This window comes from Stylophora pistillata, chromosome 4, assembly GCF_964205215.1.
Source record: "Stylophora pistillata chromosome 4, jaStyPist1.2, whole genome shotgun sequence".
Taxonomy (NCBI): domain Eukaryota; kingdom Metazoa; phylum Cnidaria; class Anthozoa; order Scleractinia; family Pocilloporidae; genus Stylophora; species Stylophora pistillata.
Window position 1 is genome coordinate 16,042,364 of NC_142522.1, and position 19,057 is coordinate 16,061,420.

The window sequence follows — 19,057 nt, forward strand, 5'->3', positions numbered from 1 at the left end:
AGACATGAGCTTCAAGGGTGCCAAAAAAAAAAAGTCAGGTGTCACGAAATGGTAGGTCATGATGTAGAGACAACATCACAGAGACGAAACAGAAATGGTTATTTGGTTAAAGTGCCCACTGAGTTGGCGTTTGAGCCAATATCTACAGGAAAGTATTCAGGACATTTAATTTTAACCCCGCAAGCCGGCTCAATCTACTGAGGTTTCGACAAAGATTGCCCAGCAAGGGCCGGGGAGTTAGCTCGGCCCGACGTCTTTTTTAAAATGGTTACAAACAGTTAGCTGCTCTAGGGTTACCCTTCGGGGGGATTCAAGTCAGGTTAAATAACTAACCTGGGTCGTGTAAAGAGAGTTAAAACAATTCTAAACCACCACAAAGTCAATGATAAATTATGTATTACCAAACACAAAGAGATTATCCTCATTTCTCAGAAAGTAAATTTAATGAAAATTTTTTAAGATCAAGGACAGATCTTGTTCACAATCTATTTACCCCGTCACCACTTGGCGTGCGCGTGATTTTTCTGCGTGTTGCGCGATTCTTTTCACTACAAACTTGAAAAACACTCTCTGGCTATGAACCAGTTTAAAACTCTAGCTGACAAGATTCAAAGCTAAAGGGAACGTGTGTAAACAATCATCATTCCTTCTACGAAAAGCGCTATGAATTAAAAAAAGTTAGAAGTTTGAAAAAGTTCCCTTTTATTACAACTTACAAGCCTTAAAAGAAAGCTAGACATACTTAAGTTGTACTGTTTAGAGGCAAAATATAACCATTCTTACGGATAATAATTCACTAGACCATTGTGGAAAAACCTTCTTACTGAAGCATCCTGGCCATCAGTCTTTTGGACGGATCAGAATTAAGACAATGGAAGAGTAGTTTCAGTGATAATTTCCACGCTTATTCTCTTCCAGAAACGAGGGTAGTTTTTTAAAAATATTTCGTTATGCCCAATTATCATTATCATAATCATTATCATAATCATTATGGTAATACGGCTCGGAATCAAGTCTTTCATTCGCTCGTCAAAATCTCCTCCTGAGCTCAGTTCACAGCTATCTTTATCAGATTCAGACCCCATCACTATCAGAGTCACTGTAAAAGTCCTGCAAAGTAACTCGGTTAAACTTGTACTTTTGCCTGTCAAAGCAGTTCATGTAAGACCACCATCCCCTTGTTCTTCCCACTGAAAAATCTTTCCGGCCTTCATGGAAATCACTCATTTGGTTGCGCTTGTCTCGGCGGTAGGCACGCACGCGTAAGGTGATACTGATAAGGAGCAGAAAAACAATAGGAACAGCTAGGACTGACAGAATGATGAGAGCGGGAATAATACCTGCAGTTATGTCAACATTGTCCTCACTGTTCAAAGTGTCGTCTTGTGGTCCACCAACAGAATTGTTTTTCACAGTAACTGTTTCTGTTGGCTTTGGACTGGGCTGCCCAATGACACCAGTCTTTGCAACAGGAGAAAGTGAAGGCTTCTTTCCATTTTGTTTTAGTTGCTCTGGATCGGCAGATGCTCGGTGAGTTGACATGCCTTTCGTGGACGTATTTTCACTCTCTTCCTGCTTAGGATTTAATCCGTCAATAGTTTCCCCTAGAATAGTGTGACTGCTTTGAGTGACATGATCACTTGTTTTAACGGGTACAGTATTCACTGGTGTACTTGAAGTCTTGTTACTGAAAGAATCTTAAAGAAACATCAAACAAGAGCATTTAGCGAAATAAATGTATGTGCACAAGACATACAGACATGCATACAAGGCAAAACTTGGCAAAACTCTTCCTTTAGTTTGAAGCTTTCAAAGTACGTTAAAGTAAACGTCTGAACATAAACCATTAAAATGAACAACTGATTTGTGTTTTATGATTTAAAAAAAAAAAGACCGTTTGAATGATTAATATGGACTAACCAACTTGACGTTTTGAAGACAGTTTCCAAATTCTATTGGGACCAAGCTCCACCACATAGACATCACTTCCATCGGCAGAGGATACCACGTCATGAGGTTGGACCAAGGCCTGCATCAAATACGAAAACTAACTTCAGTTGAATACTTTTTGTCTCAAAAGGAAGGACAGGTGAATTGAAATGGTCTGGCCTCACTAGCCTCAAACACGACTACACCAACAACTAGGAAAACCAAAATAAACAGTGAGCACCTGCTCTCGGTCAGAAGGCCATGTCTGTAATATGACTTTGTCGGCGACTCTGATTGTGAATCCCTGAACCGCTGAATGTTGGACTCCTGTTTTCTGACTTTGCCCATTAACAACGTGTAGGACTCCACCCTCTGGAGCAAAAGATTATCTGGGTGAACATACCAAAACAAACCATCCAGAGAAAGTGACATTCTCGGGCAAAGGGAAACAACACTTACGTTTCCTGACGCTGAAATCCACGGCAAAAACCTTTCCCCCAAACTCTGGAAGCTTAATTTCATCGACAAAGGCCCCAGAGATAGAGTTAAATGATTGAACACGGCCGTTCTCCCTGTCGGCAACATACAGCGTGTGACTTGACTGATCCATGGAGAGACTGTGTGGGATGAACAACGAACCTGGGGCAGGAATACCTTACCGACACAAAAAACAATGCTTAATTCATTTAGAAATGGCTAATGGATCAGAAAAATCGAAGGAAAAACAAAACGAAGATACAAAACACCGATACTACCTGGACTAGAGACGGACATTTCGCCCAAAGAACTCAACAGCTTTCCAGCAGCAGAGAACTTTAGAATACGAGAATTGCAGTACCTTTCACAAAGAAAACAAAGTAAAAACAAACATAACGAACAAAAAATAAAACAAGTAGAATAAATAAAAATAGTAACAACTACAAGCTTCGTTAAATATAATTATGTGTAAAAACTGAGATATATATCTGATTAGACGTTTTGGTGTGTAGTATCCCTAAGTATTTTTCCGAGTTGTGCCGTATTTTTAAGAGCCCAAAGGGCGCGTCAAAATACAAACAACGAATTGACAAATAACGCTCTGATGGAATTTTAAACAACCTCGGCAATCTCAAAGAATTTAAAATCTCCGCAGTCAAGTGTTTGTTATCTTCAAATTATATTTCGATAATCAGAAAACTAGCCCTTCGCTCGTTCCATCGGTCGGAAACAGCTAATACTCTTACTTAAACTTCTGCGATTATTGAGAGATAGAAAACTTTGTTTTCTTAATATTCATATATCTCAGGCTTTTTTTATCGCAAGATATTTGTACTCTATTCGCGCGTTATTTGTATTCTTCTTTTTGTAGTTGGATAATAAAAGGTTTTGCACTACAATTTGAAACGCAAGCAGTAGCTGTAAAAAGAAATGAAACCTTGGGAAGTCGAGAGAGTTCTCTTAATAGGGGAACGAGTATGCTCTTTTGAAGGGTTTGTAAGGGATTGCTGACAGCAAAGAGCCTGAGGATATCACGAGCAGGACAAATTAAACATAGCCAAATTGAAGCATTACATCAAGATTAACGACGATGAACCAAATTTACAGTTTGTATCATTGAAGTTCTTGTAAACGGGATTGCATCAAAGAACCCATAAGTAGATTCTACAGTTCATAGACCTATGTAGGTATGGTTTGCCGCGAGTACAATTTTCCTTTTCTCTTTTTTTCAACCGACACGCATCCATAAAGGTATCGTAACCAACAGCTTCAACTGAGGTATTCTACAAATGAAATATAACTGAATAGTGAATCGTAATGAAAGCAATTTAAGATATACAAGCGTACCCATCTGCAACAAAGAACTCTCCATTTCTGTCCACAGCCACAGAGGTGGGTTGGCAGAATCTGGATTTATCAGAGCCTGGTACCAATTTGTCTCCCAACGACATCAAACGCTGAGTACTACTTCCAAGAGGCGAAAACTTGAAAACCTATATAAAAAAGAAGTATTATTATGAATTCGATTTTCTATGGCTTAACTTTCTTCAAACTTACTGCTGTTGTCGAGTTAGGACACTGCAGTACGTAAAACAAAACTTCACCAACCTGATGACTTCCAACATCGGTCAGCCACAGATTATCTTCATGGTCAACTGTCAAGCCATGAGGTAAGAAAAACCTGCAGGAGGTAAGAAAAACCAAGCCAACTTCATACATTCAAAATTCATTGATATACATCACTTCGACGGGTTTAATACGAACCAACATAATGTCCAGCTCCCAGTTGGCTCGTTAGCTCAATTAGTAGAGCGCTGCACCGGTATCGCAGAGGTCAGGGGTTCAAATCCCGTACTGGCCTGAATTGTCTTCAGGCTTTATTTCCACCCACTAGATAAGTAGGATTTATTACTGTGAGGAACGCTTTCATACATTGCAGTCTAGTATGTTTAAGAGAGTTATCAGAGTCACCTTCATCATTACGACGCAGAGCTAAAAAGACTCCTCAGTGTGAACAAGAAAACCTTCGTATGATGCACGATCCTTCGCAGTAGATAGCGCTATTTATGCAATAGCGAAAATCAGACCTGAAAAAAATCAGGCCTGTACGGGATTCGAACCACTGACCTCTACGATACTAGTGCAGCGCTCTACCAATTGAGCTAACAAGCCAACTGGGAGCAGGCCGTTGAGTTGATTCGTAATAAACCCGTGATGATAAATCAGGTACAATGAATATATGAAGTTCATATATTTTATTACGAATCAACTTAACGGCCTGCTCCCAGTTGGCTTGTTAGCTCAATTGGTAGAGCGCTGCACTAGTATCGCAGAGGTCAGTGGTTCGAATCCCGTACAGGCCTGATTTTTTTCAGGTCTGATTTTCGCTATTGCATAAATAGCGCTATCTGCTGCGAAGGATCGTGCATCATACGTATTTAATACCGCAGTTCAAAATATATGAAGAAAACCTTCCTAACATGCAATTGTTTCACATCCTATCATACTTAAACACCCAGGTTTTACAAATCGCACCTGACAAAGGGAGTCCCAGGTCATAACTATACTAAAACTAAAATGTTCTCACTATGGTTTGAAAGTTTTCGAAGTTTGTTTACTTACATGTCTTTGCCCCAAAATCCCTTTATTTTTCCAGTCGAAGAGTCTATGATCCACACGGTGTGTTCTTTTATGGTTCCCACAACGTCAGCATTTTGAAATACATTAGAAGAGTCAAATGTACTGTGAAACGAGAGCCAAGAAATAACATCTTAAATGAATAAATCACCAAAACGATGAAGAAACAAATGCACGAATTTTACTCGCGTGTACCCTTGCTTATTTTAAGCGCCTCTACGCATTCTTTTTAAAGGTAACTTACATATGTTTTAAAACAAAAAAAAACCCTACGATTTAAAACTACGATTAATGAGGCAAACTATGATTAATGAGACAAAGAGAGACTCCAAGCGGAATCAAACCCCAGACCTTCGGATTCACGCTCTAATGCTCTACCATTGAGATACAGGAAACTCGATGGTGAGCTAAACCATTTCAAGTTTTATAAATAACAAGGGTCCTGTGAGGTGCTAGGATCGGCACAAAGAAGGAACAAAAAAAAATTGTGAGTTCTCCATTAGGAATGTCTCATGCTCGTGGTATAAAGGAAGACATCTTTCTTTTTAACCACTACCGAGCCAAAAGTTTGTTAGCTTTTGTATTCTACGTCGTCACACGATGCTTGCGACGTTGCTGATCTTAGCAGTCCGCCCAAGTAAAGAGGATCGTCACATATGAACCTAAATGAGTTCTCTGTAGCTCAGAAGCTGAGCATCACAACGCGAGTCCGAAAGCCTGTCCAACACAATAGTCAACAATCTTTCATATTCCATGGATAAAAACTACTTTGTATAACTCTATGGAAATGTCCAGTTAGCTGATTCTCGATAAATTGGAATTTGTTTGATGACTTACTGATCATCCCAAGTTCTGCTGCCGCGATGAAACACAATAACCTGCCCCATGGAATCCAGCGAAACTCCTGTTACTTGTCCCAGTTTACTGGTTTCCACTGCAGTTAAGCTTGGCCAGTCGGACACAACCCGAAGTTCCTTTTCATCTGTGGATTGAGGTACAGGAATAACAGGTGTGGATGTTGCGACAGGAATAATAGGCTGATTTTCCTTTAAAGCGGGATGTTCCTGAGAAGAAGGTTCAGTGCCGACTTGTGTTTCTGCTTTGGCTGATGGCAATTCCTCCTTAGCAGACCCTAAGTCAGAAATATCCAATTCTTGACTTGTGCCACGAGTTGGTGAATCAGTCGATATCTTGAAAGAAACAGGCACCATAGCTGTTTCTTTTCTGGTTTCCTGGTCTGGACTTGTTTTGTTGTACACTACAGGAGTGCTTATTATGGGGACACTACTTTCTCGATCCTTCAAATCTGGTGAATCTGTTAACAGTGTGTCAGAGTCGGGAGGAAAATTCTTGAAAACATTTGGATGGTTTTGCTGCCCACAGTCTCCACCAGAATACTCCAAGCGGCCTGCATCGCTGTAATACATAATATAAAAGTTGCACATCTCATCATCGCCAGATGGCCTGAAACATAACACCAGAAAAGATGTTAAATTCTTCTCTTCAACAGCCTTTCACTGTCATAACTTATGGCCATACATTCAACATAATATAATTTTGTATTACACAGTAGACCCACTGAGAGAAGCTTGAAACCGTCTAATGACAAGTTTCTCTTAAATGTAATATTTACCGATCAGATCAGGGGTTCTAATACACTATTGCACACTAGTTGGTACCAAAACTTCAAGAAAAACTTTAATCGCAGGTTATTGAACTTTTCCTTATATCTAAAGACCCTGTGACGTTACTAAACTCAAAGTTGATGATCTACATAATACGTACAAACACATGGCTTACCCCATATGTATGACTCTGTGTATGTCATGTCCTTTTGAATCATACGTGCAACGAGCCACCTGAAAATCATAACGTAGAATACAAGGAATTATCATCCACTCATGACGTAACAATTCACAGACTTTAACAAAGCATCACTCACCAACATATCTCCTTCTTTGATCTCAATTGTTGATTCCATTGGATAAAAAGCCTAAAAGGCAATCAATAGTCAAAATTTTAGGGCCAGTGGTTTAAACAAAGTTCGGCTGTTCAACAAAACCACGTCCTAAACAACCCTCGATTCAGTTGGACCTTAAATCTAAACATTTATTTTTGCGAACAGTGTAAAGATGCCGAAAGCTACCAGTGGAAGGAAATTGTTTTCATCAAATCAACCCTCTTATAGTGAAAGCCTAAGGCCCACTGATTGTGTAAACTGTGGTTTGAGCTCAAGTTAATAGCCGACCCTTAGAGATTGGCGACGAATAAAACGTTGAATATAATTAACAATTATTGGATAAGGTTGAGTATAATAGCGATAATTATCAAGGCCAAAGTTTGTGTTATCTGCCGAAGCCGAAGGCTGAGGCGGGTAACACAAACCGAGGCCGTAATAATTCTCGCTATCATGCGAAAACCGAATCCGATAATTATTTTATTATGCATATTTGTGAACTACAGTGGTAAAGACAAGAGCGCATAAAACTGTTGTCCGTAGGTATGAAGTCATTTCTACATTATATAAAATCTATCGCCTGTAGGTATGACGTTAGAGAATGTATAATAATTTACTATAACGTACAGGTAGGTAGTCTTAAATAGCACCTAAAAATGAAGTATAGTCAGAATTCCAGCAATGGCTATTGCTGGCTACATGTATGGTTAGCCATTACTGCTTTTGGAAATCCTTCTGAATAGCAGTGAAATTTGAAAAGTTGATTAGTGGTAACTTTGAGCTAAGTAGGATTTGGGTTCGGTGGAAAGATCTGTTCCCAATGGTGTTTTGAGAACAACTAAATTTGGTATTTGCTTGAAACAGAAAATGCCATGCCGAGGACAAAAACACGTAGAAATAATAGCATTCCCCCCTCCACTTCCCGCCTCAACTCAGAAAATGAGCTTTCATTTCAACAGTCACAAAACGTCAAGTTTTAAACTAGAAACGTTCCCTTGCTGCTACAATACTAGTTCCAAACACGCAAAAAGAAATACAAGATTAGTTTTTATTAGTATACCTAAGGTATGTCAGATAGGAAAGTTGGAAATTTCATTTATCAGTTGTGCAAATTGGGAAAGAACTAATAGCATGACTTTTGTAATATGTGCTGACTTGTGAAAACTTCCTTTGATGGAACTAAGAGTAGAGATGTGCAGAGGCCATGCAAGTGTTCACCAAAAGAAATATGATGGGACATAACCAACAACAAACAAACAACACTATTCACCTGGGGAGCCTGAGGATTTCCCTTGCCCAGCAAAGTCCACACACCATTGCAAACCCTGTAACCAGTTATAACTTTTGCTAAAACAGATGAAAAGTGAATAAGAACCTTTCATGAGTGCTAAGATGAAATGAAACTCTTATGAAGGTTGCATCTTTGTAATCAAAGTTTCAGGTTATTAGCCGTGCCTAGAAAATGCTCAAGCTACTTTAGGCTAGCTCTTACACACAGTAAATGTATTCCTTCTAAGAGTCAAGTGAATCTAGTGGTTGCACCTACAGTGTATAGTAAAGAGATTACAGATCAGTGGATGCAATTCACCATCAAGTGGTAGCAAACATAATTTTTAGTTTTTATTTCTTCTCTCTACAAAAATAAATCACAACAGGCTTATTGTGCAATAATCTTTCAAAAAAATCTACTGTCAGCTCCTAGGGGCAATACTGGGATGTTGTGCCTCTCCAAGAGCTTTTAAAACATTCACCTACCAAGTTTGTGGGCATGAGTGCGAAATGCAAAAGCAAACATTGGCTCAGGTTCATTGTATGTACAACCAACATCAACATGCATGCCTGACAAGCAAAGGTAAACAATATTAGGTCAACAATAATGGTGCTAGGCAACAAATATTTATACACTGACATATCAATGTGTCAAACAAACAAAAGTAAAAATTATAGCTTCTAAATTTGTTGGACTATAAACAAAGTGCACTTTTGAGGGGATGAGCAGAGCAGCTAAACATGAAGGTGGGATAGAAGATAGATTGTATATCACAACCTATCCAGACACTTTGTAGCTCATTCAGTACTCTTGTATTGGTTTGAGACCTACAACTGTCACCAAAATTATTGTTTAGACCTCCCCATCCCCACCTTGCTTTCCCTTAAGATAATTTTGGTAACACTAAAATTCAATTGCAAAGTTGAGTGGGAGGTTAGGTGATTGGTCAAATTAAACAGTCTATTTATAAAAAAAAAAAAACACGTGAAAGTAATAAACTATATAATTGCTTATTATTATTTCACTTGATAGGGGAAAGAAGGGGAGAAATTGTCTCTGATGCAATAAAACCATTTGGGATGGCAGGTACAGGTGTAACTGCTGGTGTACCTGTACATGTAGTTGTCAACAAATTAAGAACCACTTAAACCAACCTGATGTTTCTGGAGGAATGGAGCCCCTGCCTGCCCAAAGCAGATATATTGCTGCTCCATATGGAAGTCTACAACAGCAGGTGATACAAAGACATATAATATGTAAGTGTTAAATATATCATTATTACACCAGTCACAGTGCTGGTGGGCAAGATGAAGCAAATCCTGTGTTCTGATTGGCTACCGAGCGGGCAAGATGAGCCTATCTTGTCCACTCGGGATTACCCGCATTCATCCCATGTGTGACAAAAAAATTGAATTAGAGCTACAGTCATAATTCTTGGACAAAGTGTCGGTGATGCAAATGCAACAAGAGGCAGAAGATAATCAAAACAAAGAAAATAGAAACGACTCTTGCCAGTTTGTTACACTACAAACACAGTTGGCTTTCTTTCCTAGCTCTCAAAGTAAACAAGTCATGTTAATTCTTAATAAAGCAAAATCTTTTTGCGATATAATAAATCCTTTATTAGCCAAGCTTGTTCAGTCAAGATGGGTAGATATTAGCCTCATTCTTTTTTTGCATTTTTAAGGACCTTAACTGCCTCTTGGTCCATCAAAATGCCAAAAAAAAAAAAAAAATACTAGGCTAATATCCAGCCATCTTGACTGAACAAACTTGGTTAATAATGCATATTTAGTATCCCACTACACTCCATAGAGCTCAAACAATGCCCAAGATGAGTACAAATATCATGTGGTATTTGTGCTCCAGAGAACCAGTTAGACAAGTTTTCTTGCATAGTGCAAGTGACAAATTGGATTGAAGTCACACAAAAAAAATGGCAGATAATTTAAATCATTTTCCTGACGACAAAGAGTCAGAATGGCTGGCAAATATTGATCCAAGTTTATTAGATAAATTGACCAAAGAAAAGCAGTTAGACGACAATGAAAATTCATCATTTCCTGAGGAGAATAGAAACAGCAACAGGACAATGCACCAGTTCTGTTCCTCTTAGCACACTCTGCATGAATAAATATCCAGGAAATTCACTTGCATTGAAATAAAAATTTGGTGTGTTGGATAATAAATATCTTATTAAATGTTTTGTTGAAACCTCTAATAAGATAATATATATATTGATACTGTGAAATGCTAAACACTGACACTCACATGTATGGTTGTTTATCTTTCTGATATCTCCTTATTTAACAAATAAGACAACATATATCAAGGATATAAAATAAAATCATACATTTAGCTACAGAATGGATGTTTCAAATGAAGAGAGATTACAGCAATTGCATAATTAATGCAAATACAAATCTTGAAGAATGGCAATGGATCTGTTGAATCCTGTTCAGTTATTATCAGCTTTTATTTTCACATCTATTTAATAGTGAGTATAACTGACATTATTAAAAACTGGATCATTGGATAATGCAATTCAAGACTTTTTATTGGCTTAGCCATTATGGTATATGAGCCAATATACCATAATCTACATGTCAGCTTAAAATTAAAAGGAAGCTAAAAAATTTAATAAAATTTAATAATTTAATTTAACATTTTTAATAAAACAATTATTCCACACGAGCTTGTTGGATTTGAGATGATTATAGCCAACTCGGTGCTATGCACCCCATTGGCTATCTACCATCTCATATCCAACAAGCGCTTGTGGAATAATTGTTAAATATTGCTTTTATACCAAATGTATTGTACAATGATATCTTTCTGAATAAATAATCATGTTCTTGTTGCTGCCTATTCCAAAAGGTGGAGCTTTCAGCCTTTTGCTACTTTTCAATTCATTACAAGCAATTTGACCAGTTAGAGTAAAAGACATGTGATGTTTACCATTTAGTGCCATGTATAACTATTTCACTATGTTTCTTCGCAAACTAGTCACTCTAAATTGCCAACTTGGTAATTTTTTTCCAATCCAAATCCCTAGTGACAATACTCAAGTCACTATGGGACGTCATGATCCCACCTGGGAGGTGTGTGCATGATATGGTGCAGCAAAGCTTAAGATAAATTCAACATTTTTCACTGCATTTAAGCTTATTTAAGACAAATAAACTAAAAAAGTTGAAGTATTTGATTACAACTTCATTAAAGTGGGGAATGATAAAAATTCTTGCATAAAATTTCATTGATATATATACATGTTAAACTGACTTCATCAGTTGGATATGTTATTTTCACACTTCCATTGAAAGGAGAAAGTTCTTTAGTAGCAAAGTGATTTGGCTATACATATGTGCTGTAAAACAATATATCCCACCTGTGCAATAATTTGACTTAGAATGATCTTACTGTAGATCAGACAGAACCATATTCGTAACTAGAAGCAGAACATTTACAAATATCTATCACAAATGAACTTGTACTCACTGATGTTGGCTGGTGCGAAGAGTAAATCCAGAGAAGTCTTTGGCTCCCTCTAAGTGGTAAAACATTTTTTTCTGAAAACCTCTATTCAACTTCTTTAAACCTAACATTTTTAATCATTAGTACCTTTCATATTATTATTTTCAGTAATACAACCATCCCAAAGTATGAGAAAAACAGTCTAGTATGTCTAATTCTTTTCAGTGGGTTGATACAAACACATGTAACATGGAGTTTACACGACATCTATTTAAGCCATTTGTCCTCCTAGACAAGGCTTGGTGAAATGAACATGCATCACATTTGTTCATTATTATGTGTACTGTTCATGCCATTTTACATTCAGTTGATACTTTGGTATTCCACTGTTAAAAAACTTAATGCCAAAAGTACATTTTACAATAATAAATTGACAGAATGGGGTTCATAACATTTTCGTTAGATAATTCCCACATTAGTTAAAATTGCTGTGCATACAGCCTCACCTAAGTTACTGAAATAAATGCCACATGGTTGTATTCTTCATAATTACGTGGAGTGTGGAATGGAGGATGTATTTGTGGTTACGTTACCTTCAAAAGGAATTACAGATGCATAGTGCACTTGTAACACAAGATATCTGATTCCTGAATCTCCCCCTATACCAATTCCAACATCTGTAATTAAATATGAGCAAAAAAAATTTAATCAATACATTAATTACATTTATTTCTCAGCAATATTATTTGTTAGTGCAGCACTTATTGATATGTTATATATTTCATTAGTTACTGTTTAAGTCTCTATCTTCCTTTGCAGCTCTTTTAATGCAGATCACTAAAATTAATATTGATTTTCAAAATGGTTGGTGTCTCCATGAAATACCAATTTCAATACAATTTTAAGTTAAGCTGCAGGTTCAGTTTCAAATTTAAAAACCAAAAGCTCACTAAGTTCTGGTACAAACTCATTCACCACAACTCACTACCTAGTGGAGCTAAATCTTCAACCTGATTCTATAATAAAGCAAAAGTAAATAAAGAGTAATGCTTCATGGGTCTATTTGATTCACTTAGAAAACCTCAAAAGGTTCCCACCACATTCTGTTAATTTACTTGCTATCATCTGTGTACAATTTACTTCTAACCTTTGGGTAAGTTTCTAGAAGGTGCATCCTTTGCCCAAGCATAAATAATGTTCTGTTCACCATTACAGGGTCCTCTTTGACAATACCTACCATGAAATGTACAAATACTATTCAAAACATTTGAACTTTCCAACTAGTGTTGGATAAGATGTCTCAATCACTGATTGCACGTCAAAGAGCATTTTTAGTGTTCAGCTACACATGTACCACACATTTGCCAACGGTATTAATAGTTTTAGTATTATTTAGTAATTATATAAGGTAGATCCTTCCCAAACTGTTAACGGATTTCTCTAACCACTTAAAAAATTACTTCCTCCAAGTGGATCCAAGAGTTTATTAAAATATTCACAGGCTAGGACAGGGTAAGTGCACATTAGGTTGGAGGTACAGTCTACTTTAACCTGTTACTTTCTGATAGTGCTTAAGTTAGAAATACCTGACTATGTAGTATATATGTATGCAACAGGGCTCGACACTAACGGTAGCCTACTGGCCACAGGCTAGTAGAAATTCAGTTTTGGCTAGTGGTTTTCAATTTCCACTAACCAGTTTGGCTAGTAAACAGACTGAAATTGTCGTAACATCTAAAAACACCTAAGATATCACAAGCCACTTGGCTACGTAAGTTGAAAAGTTAGTGTTGAGCCCTGATGCAATGTGATTAGTTGCTACAACGTTTGAGAATGACACCTTAAATAAATCAAATACCCTGCCAGAGATCCTTTAAAAATATTGTTGGAAACAATAACTACCGGTAACTTGATTTTAATATCATTAAGACTGTATTTTCTTTCACACACTTTAGGGACCATTTTGTGAGTAAGTCCACCAGTCTATGATCTAGCCAGACTGTGGAAAAATATGATGCAATCCTGGACCAACTTGTAGTACATGCAATCACTTGATCAGTTACTGACATTAATCAAACTCACCAACTGGAAAGTTGGGCTCCTGGTGAACTACAACCATATAGCAACATGTGATGTGCTGTCTGCTGAGTAGCATTTGGTTCTAATCGAACTAAAAGAAGTGACAAAAAAGCATGATTGTTGTTTTAACATCTCAAGAAACCACACTCTTAATATGTCAACCTTTGCAGACAGTTTTTCTCAATAATAATGTTCATGGAACATGGCAGAATGAATGTTTTAACTTCAATCACACATGTATAGTAACGGAGATTTACATTTAACCCTGTAAGTTTAACCCAGTGTGATGCTTGTGGATAAATTATTTTTTAATCTGCACAATATATATCTTGGGTATATTACTTACCTATATACTGCTTCGTAGGTGGCAGCTGTAAAGCTGTACAAAGATAAGCATCTTTCTGTAAGAGATAAGTTTACTATATTGGTAATGGTAGAAGGGTTCCTCAGATGTCAGAGATGTCTTATTATGGAAACGGAGACTAAAGTTTCCTTTCCTATGATAGAGTAAATGAGGGTTTTCAAGGTCATATGATCTATCATGAAACACATTTCAACGTCATTGTTGTAGATGTCAAAAACCAAGAATGAACAATTTGAATATATCAATGAAGTTGAAATGGTAAATTGGCCACCGTTACGATTATAAAAGTTGACGTTTCAAGCGTTAGCCCTTTGTTGGAGCTCGAAACGTCAGCTTTTATAATCGTAACGGTGGCCAATTTACCATTTCAACTTTGTTGATATATTCAAATTATTTCGTTACCCACACTGACGCAGCCCCAAACTGTTTCTTTAGAAATTATCAGCCTTTATTCAAGAATGAAGGCTGATAATTTCTAAAGAAACTGTTTGGGGCTGTGTTGGTGGGGGTAACGAAATAATTTGAATATATCAACATATAATTTCAATATATCGCTCCGATGAAGGGCTAACGCTCGAAATGTCAGCTTTTATAATCGTAACGGTGGCCAATTTACCATTTCAACTTTGTTGATATAATAATAATAATAATAATAATAATAATCAACTTTATTTAAAGAGGGTAAAACACATAACAGTATAAAACTGACAAACCAGTGGCCCTCTTAAAATATATTACAAATAATTATTAAAAGGATAAAAACTAATTAATTATGGAAAAACATCAAGAGCTAAAAATCTAAAATTACAAAGTTTATAAAAACTATAAGATAAAATGTTCTAATCGTTTATAACTATTCTTAAAAAAATCTAACATGGCCTTCTTAAAACATTTGATAGTAGGTTTCATTCTTATGTCCAGTGGTAAGGTATTCCAGAGGCGTGAGGTCAATACTGTGAAAGACCTCATTCAAATTATTTATTCAAGAATGAACCAGTTGATTTTCTATTGTTACAGTGGTACAATGTACATTGACTGATTTAGCAGATGTTTGTTCTTCGAGGAACTTTGTTCCAAATACCGGACGAGACTTGAAATCATAATAAATAGTGGACCCAATCAGTTTTTTTGCTTCAGCTACCACTTTTTACCATACAAAGGGTGGTAGCCCAAGAGGTGAGTTTACCGCACAATATTGGTTAGCAAAACTCATAAAGAGGTTAAATCAGACAGGAAAATGCCACAAAGGCATGTTAACTAGAATATGCTGTTTGAAAACAATAAGACTGAGATAAGACACAGATATTCCAAGGCTCCATAAATATTGATAAAGGAACCCCTCTTCAACTCTAAGTGTTTCTAAGGCATCATCTCTGGTGATAGCACAGTAAACAAGAGACAACAAGAGACAACCTTACTAACTACAGATTAACATCAACTCATTTACAATTAAACTTATGGCAGCTTTGTGAACAGGGTTTGTACCCTTTTTCAGAACAAATTTCAAGGACTTTTCCAGGACTTTCCCTGGACTCATTGATTTTTCCAGGGATCCAAATTTCACCTTAAACCCTTCCCTTCTCAAGATTTCAAAATCAATTCTCCTTACAGTCTACATGCATTTCTTATAATGTAAATTCTGAAAACTCTATTGCTTGAGTTAATCAAATTTCCAGAATTTTTCAGGACCTGCAGCCTTTTTCCACAACTTTCCAGTCCTAGGATAAATTATGTCAAAATAAAATTTCAGGACTTTCCAGGTTTACCAGGACCATACAAACTCTGTGTGGATGAGAGAACTGCAGTCCCTTCCCTAAACCCTGCATTCTCACATCTTCAACTGTGTCTGTTTCTAACAGTTCTCATTTTGATAACTCAAAGTCATGAGCCTCCTGCTAAGTTCTTGCAGTTTCAGTAGCAGCTCATTTTCTCCACATTCTAAACACAGAAACATTTTTTTCCTTTTCCCAGTCTCTACTTCTCAATCCTAAGAACTAAAACCTTCCTAATTTCCCCCTTACATTTTCGAGCTTACTGAAGTTGACTTGACAATTCAGACCTTGTTAATCGACAACGAAATATAAAAAAATTACCAACTAAATGTATGACTAGTTACTAGATTAAGTATAGGGTGAAAGTATGGTGACCCTTCGGTTCCGAACTTTTTCGCCGTTATTTAACCATTTTAAGTTTTGATTCTTGCCAAATAACAGGGAAGTTGTGATATCATTTGGCAAAAAAAAAAACCGTCTGAGCGATTATGAGGCTATCGACATCCTCTCTGTAACGACGGTACCAATGATGCATAACAACAAATTACGATCGAGTTGTGTTAACTCAAACGCAAATTACAGCTCTTTAAACGAAAAATGAAATCAGTACAGGGACACTTCTTATCACTCACAAGAACGTTACCTTCAGTGGACGAGTGCCTGGCATCTTAATGTGTATAGTTCCCTCATATCTGGCGGAACCTTCGGACACAGCTTTTACTTCGTTGCTGCAAAACAGTTCGTTTATGCACACCAGAGAATACAAAATGGCCAAGACCTTACTCGCGCGAAAGCAAGCCATAACGGAAACCACTCTGAACCAATGACACCATAAATAACGCAATGAAGGTGAAAAAAATCACTTTATTACGTAGTGATGTATTTCACCGAGAAAGCTCAATGTTTAAACTCACTTTGGGTTAAAATATGCTAATGAATGCGTCAATGCTTGCATAACAAATTTTCCCATAGTTCCAAGCAAGCGAAACGAGCAGATAAGTCATCACTAGTCATCACCTTCGGACCCACTTACGTATCTCTAAGGTTAATTTCCGAAGTATCATTTTATCTTTATCGAAGAAACTGCCATCGTCAATCCTTTCTTTATACAAACTTTTTGATAACTATGGAACATAACGATGATTTTGAGGAGTACAACTACGACGATAGCCTTCATTCAACTGGTCACTCACGTAAAGGGAAAACGAAGAAGGAGGCAGGACAAAACAAGAATCCCATAGAACATGGCCGAGGTCACGTAGAAAGAAATGTTGTGGATAACATTCAGCATGGAGAACAGAAAAGGAAGGAAGCGCCGCAAAAACTACCTAAAGGAAAATAGTGAAAATTACTTATAAATTTCACTGGATGAAGTTTGGTCTGAACATAAAAATATTGGACATTTACTACATGTTCCACTCATTGATTTTTAGGCGATAAAAGGTCAAAGTATCAGTTAAGATTGTTACGGAAAAACTCGATGGTGTGAAAAATTGTGGACTGTGTTCGCGTTTTGTCATACTTTGGAACCCTGCTTATGGTACAGTTTTTGTTGGAAGCTAAATTCTGATTACCAGAAGATGCTGCCATGGATTTTGAAATGAGTTAATCTTTCTTGAACAACCACAGTGATGTGAAGAGGTCATAATAGGTGACATTCGAGCAAGATTACATTTCTTTTTAAAATGTGGAAGATTAGTGAGGGGGCGAGGAAACCAAAGTTGTACTCTGCATCTCTTCCAATAACAACTTGCATTGAGCTCAAGAAACAGTTTGTTATTGTAGTATTTATACTCTAGACGGTGGACTGTTTTCATTTTTAGAGCAAACTAATCCAGCTGCAGTTTGAGTTAATGTAATGAGAAAATAAAACTTATTTTGACATTATTAGTTAATTGGTTAAAAATCTAAAAGCATTTTTGGTGTTTAGATGGCATCTTGCAGAGAGTGACTCAGGCATAATTCCAAGTGTACCCCTCTGATTAGCACTGTGGATGGTGTATAGAGCTGTAGCTGAAAAGTCCAATATATTAAATGCTGTAGAATTCCCCTAGTTTCAGAACAGCAACTCAACCTATACTCCTTTACTGATCAGTTGTGAGAGTCGTTGACCTGGTATTCAGAGTATGCTCAACTAGCTTTGGAGAAAACATTCAAGGTGATTTGGGTTTTATTAACTGAGTTGATAATGTAAATTGGCCACCCTGAAGAGATTTTAAGGTGTCATTTTCAATGGTAGCCCTTTGTCAGAAGAAGGGGCTAACAAGGCTAATGCTCAAAACATCAGCTTTGAACTCTCTTGTTGGTTACTTAATCAAATTGGTCGATAAAATCAGAATTACCTTGTTACTTCCACTGATGTATCCCCTTCATTCTTTGGAGTGCTCCACAGAATGTGGCTTTAAAGAAAGGTCAGTGAGCCTCCCTAATAGCTTAATATTCTTCATGAGTTTTGCATTCTGGACATTGAAAAAAAAAAAACCTATTCACAGAGCATAATCATCCCTAGTTTGGATTCATTTGAGGTAGTTAGGAAGAGAAGATGGAAGACAAACAAGGTGTTATGACAACCCAATGATCAAATAAATCAGATTTCCACAATTGACTTACCAAGGGTGATGAAATTGTTTTGCTTGTTACAGACCATAATCACTCTATTTGTTCTTGTTCAAGCCTCAGTTTTAAATAATGATTTATAAAATGGGAACACAGCTGATGACACCTCACAAAGTAAGTTGCAAGTCTGCACACAGTAATAGCTGAACTCACACCTAAGGTTACCGTGCACCTTCAGGAGTGTCTTGCGTGCAAGCAATGTAGCGCATCTGGTTAAACTGTAGATATCTGAACCCCTATATCAAATTAAAGCTTATGACTGGCAATCAGACTATAACAAAAATTTTTAAAAAAAATGAATCGTCGAATTTTTCATGACTTCTAAATGCAAGCACCCGAATCACCTTTTAAGAGCTACAAGTCAAAGGGAATTTGTTCGATTGCTCTCAAATTATTTTTGACAGTAGCTAGTTTTACATGTAAACAACAAATATGTGTCCGAATTTTTTATTTCTAAATACTTTTTTTTCAAGAGCGATTTT

At 36.9% G+C, this 19,057-nt stretch overlaps 1 protein-coding gene across 1 annotated transcript; it reads right to left on the reverse strand.

Annotated features, from left to right (window-relative positions):
- Nucleotides 1-424: 424 nt before the first annotated feature.
- On the reverse strand, nucleotides 425-16,891 carry LOC111322235 (peptidyl-glycine alpha-amidating monooxygenase B). Its single transcript, XM_022925312.2, has 20 exons — nucleotides 16,603-16,891; nucleotides 14,170-14,224; nucleotides 13,827-13,914; nucleotides 12,892-12,977; nucleotides 12,338-12,421; nucleotides 11,769-11,817; nucleotides 9,425-9,492; nucleotides 8,756-8,839; nucleotides 8,271-8,347; nucleotides 6,986-7,036; nucleotides 6,844-6,902; nucleotides 5,881-6,507; nucleotides 5,029-5,148; nucleotides 4,015-4,087; nucleotides 3,754-3,899; nucleotides 2,685-2,767; nucleotides 2,389-2,583; nucleotides 2,171-2,301; nucleotides 1,921-2,029; nucleotides 425-1,697 (listed from the first exon to the last, which is right to left on the reverse strand). Exons 1-20 carry the CDS (start codon nucleotides 16,759-16,761, stop codon nucleotides 1,075-1,077), a joined length of 2,967 nt encoding a protein of 988 aa, XP_022781047.2. The 5' UTR covers nucleotides 16,762-16,891; the 3' UTR covers nucleotides 425-1,074.
- Between the last annotated feature and the right edge of the window lie 2,166 nt (nucleotides 16,892-19,057).

Bases quoted from the DNA above. Each gene is read 5' to 3' on its own strand.
- LOC111322235 (XM_022925312.2), bottom strand. From the start codon at position 16,761: ATGGCTTGCTTTCGCGCGAGTAAGGTCTTGGCCATTTTGTATTCTCTG. The intron at 8,348-8,755 runs GTAGGTGAATGT...CATCTGTTTTAG, and splicing joins CACTCATGCCCACAAACTTG to CAAAAGTTATAACTGGTTAC. The intron at 2,030-2,170 runs GTGCTCACTGTT...TATTTGATGCAG, and splicing joins GGCCTTCTGACCGAGAGCAG to GCCTTGGTCCAACCTCATGA.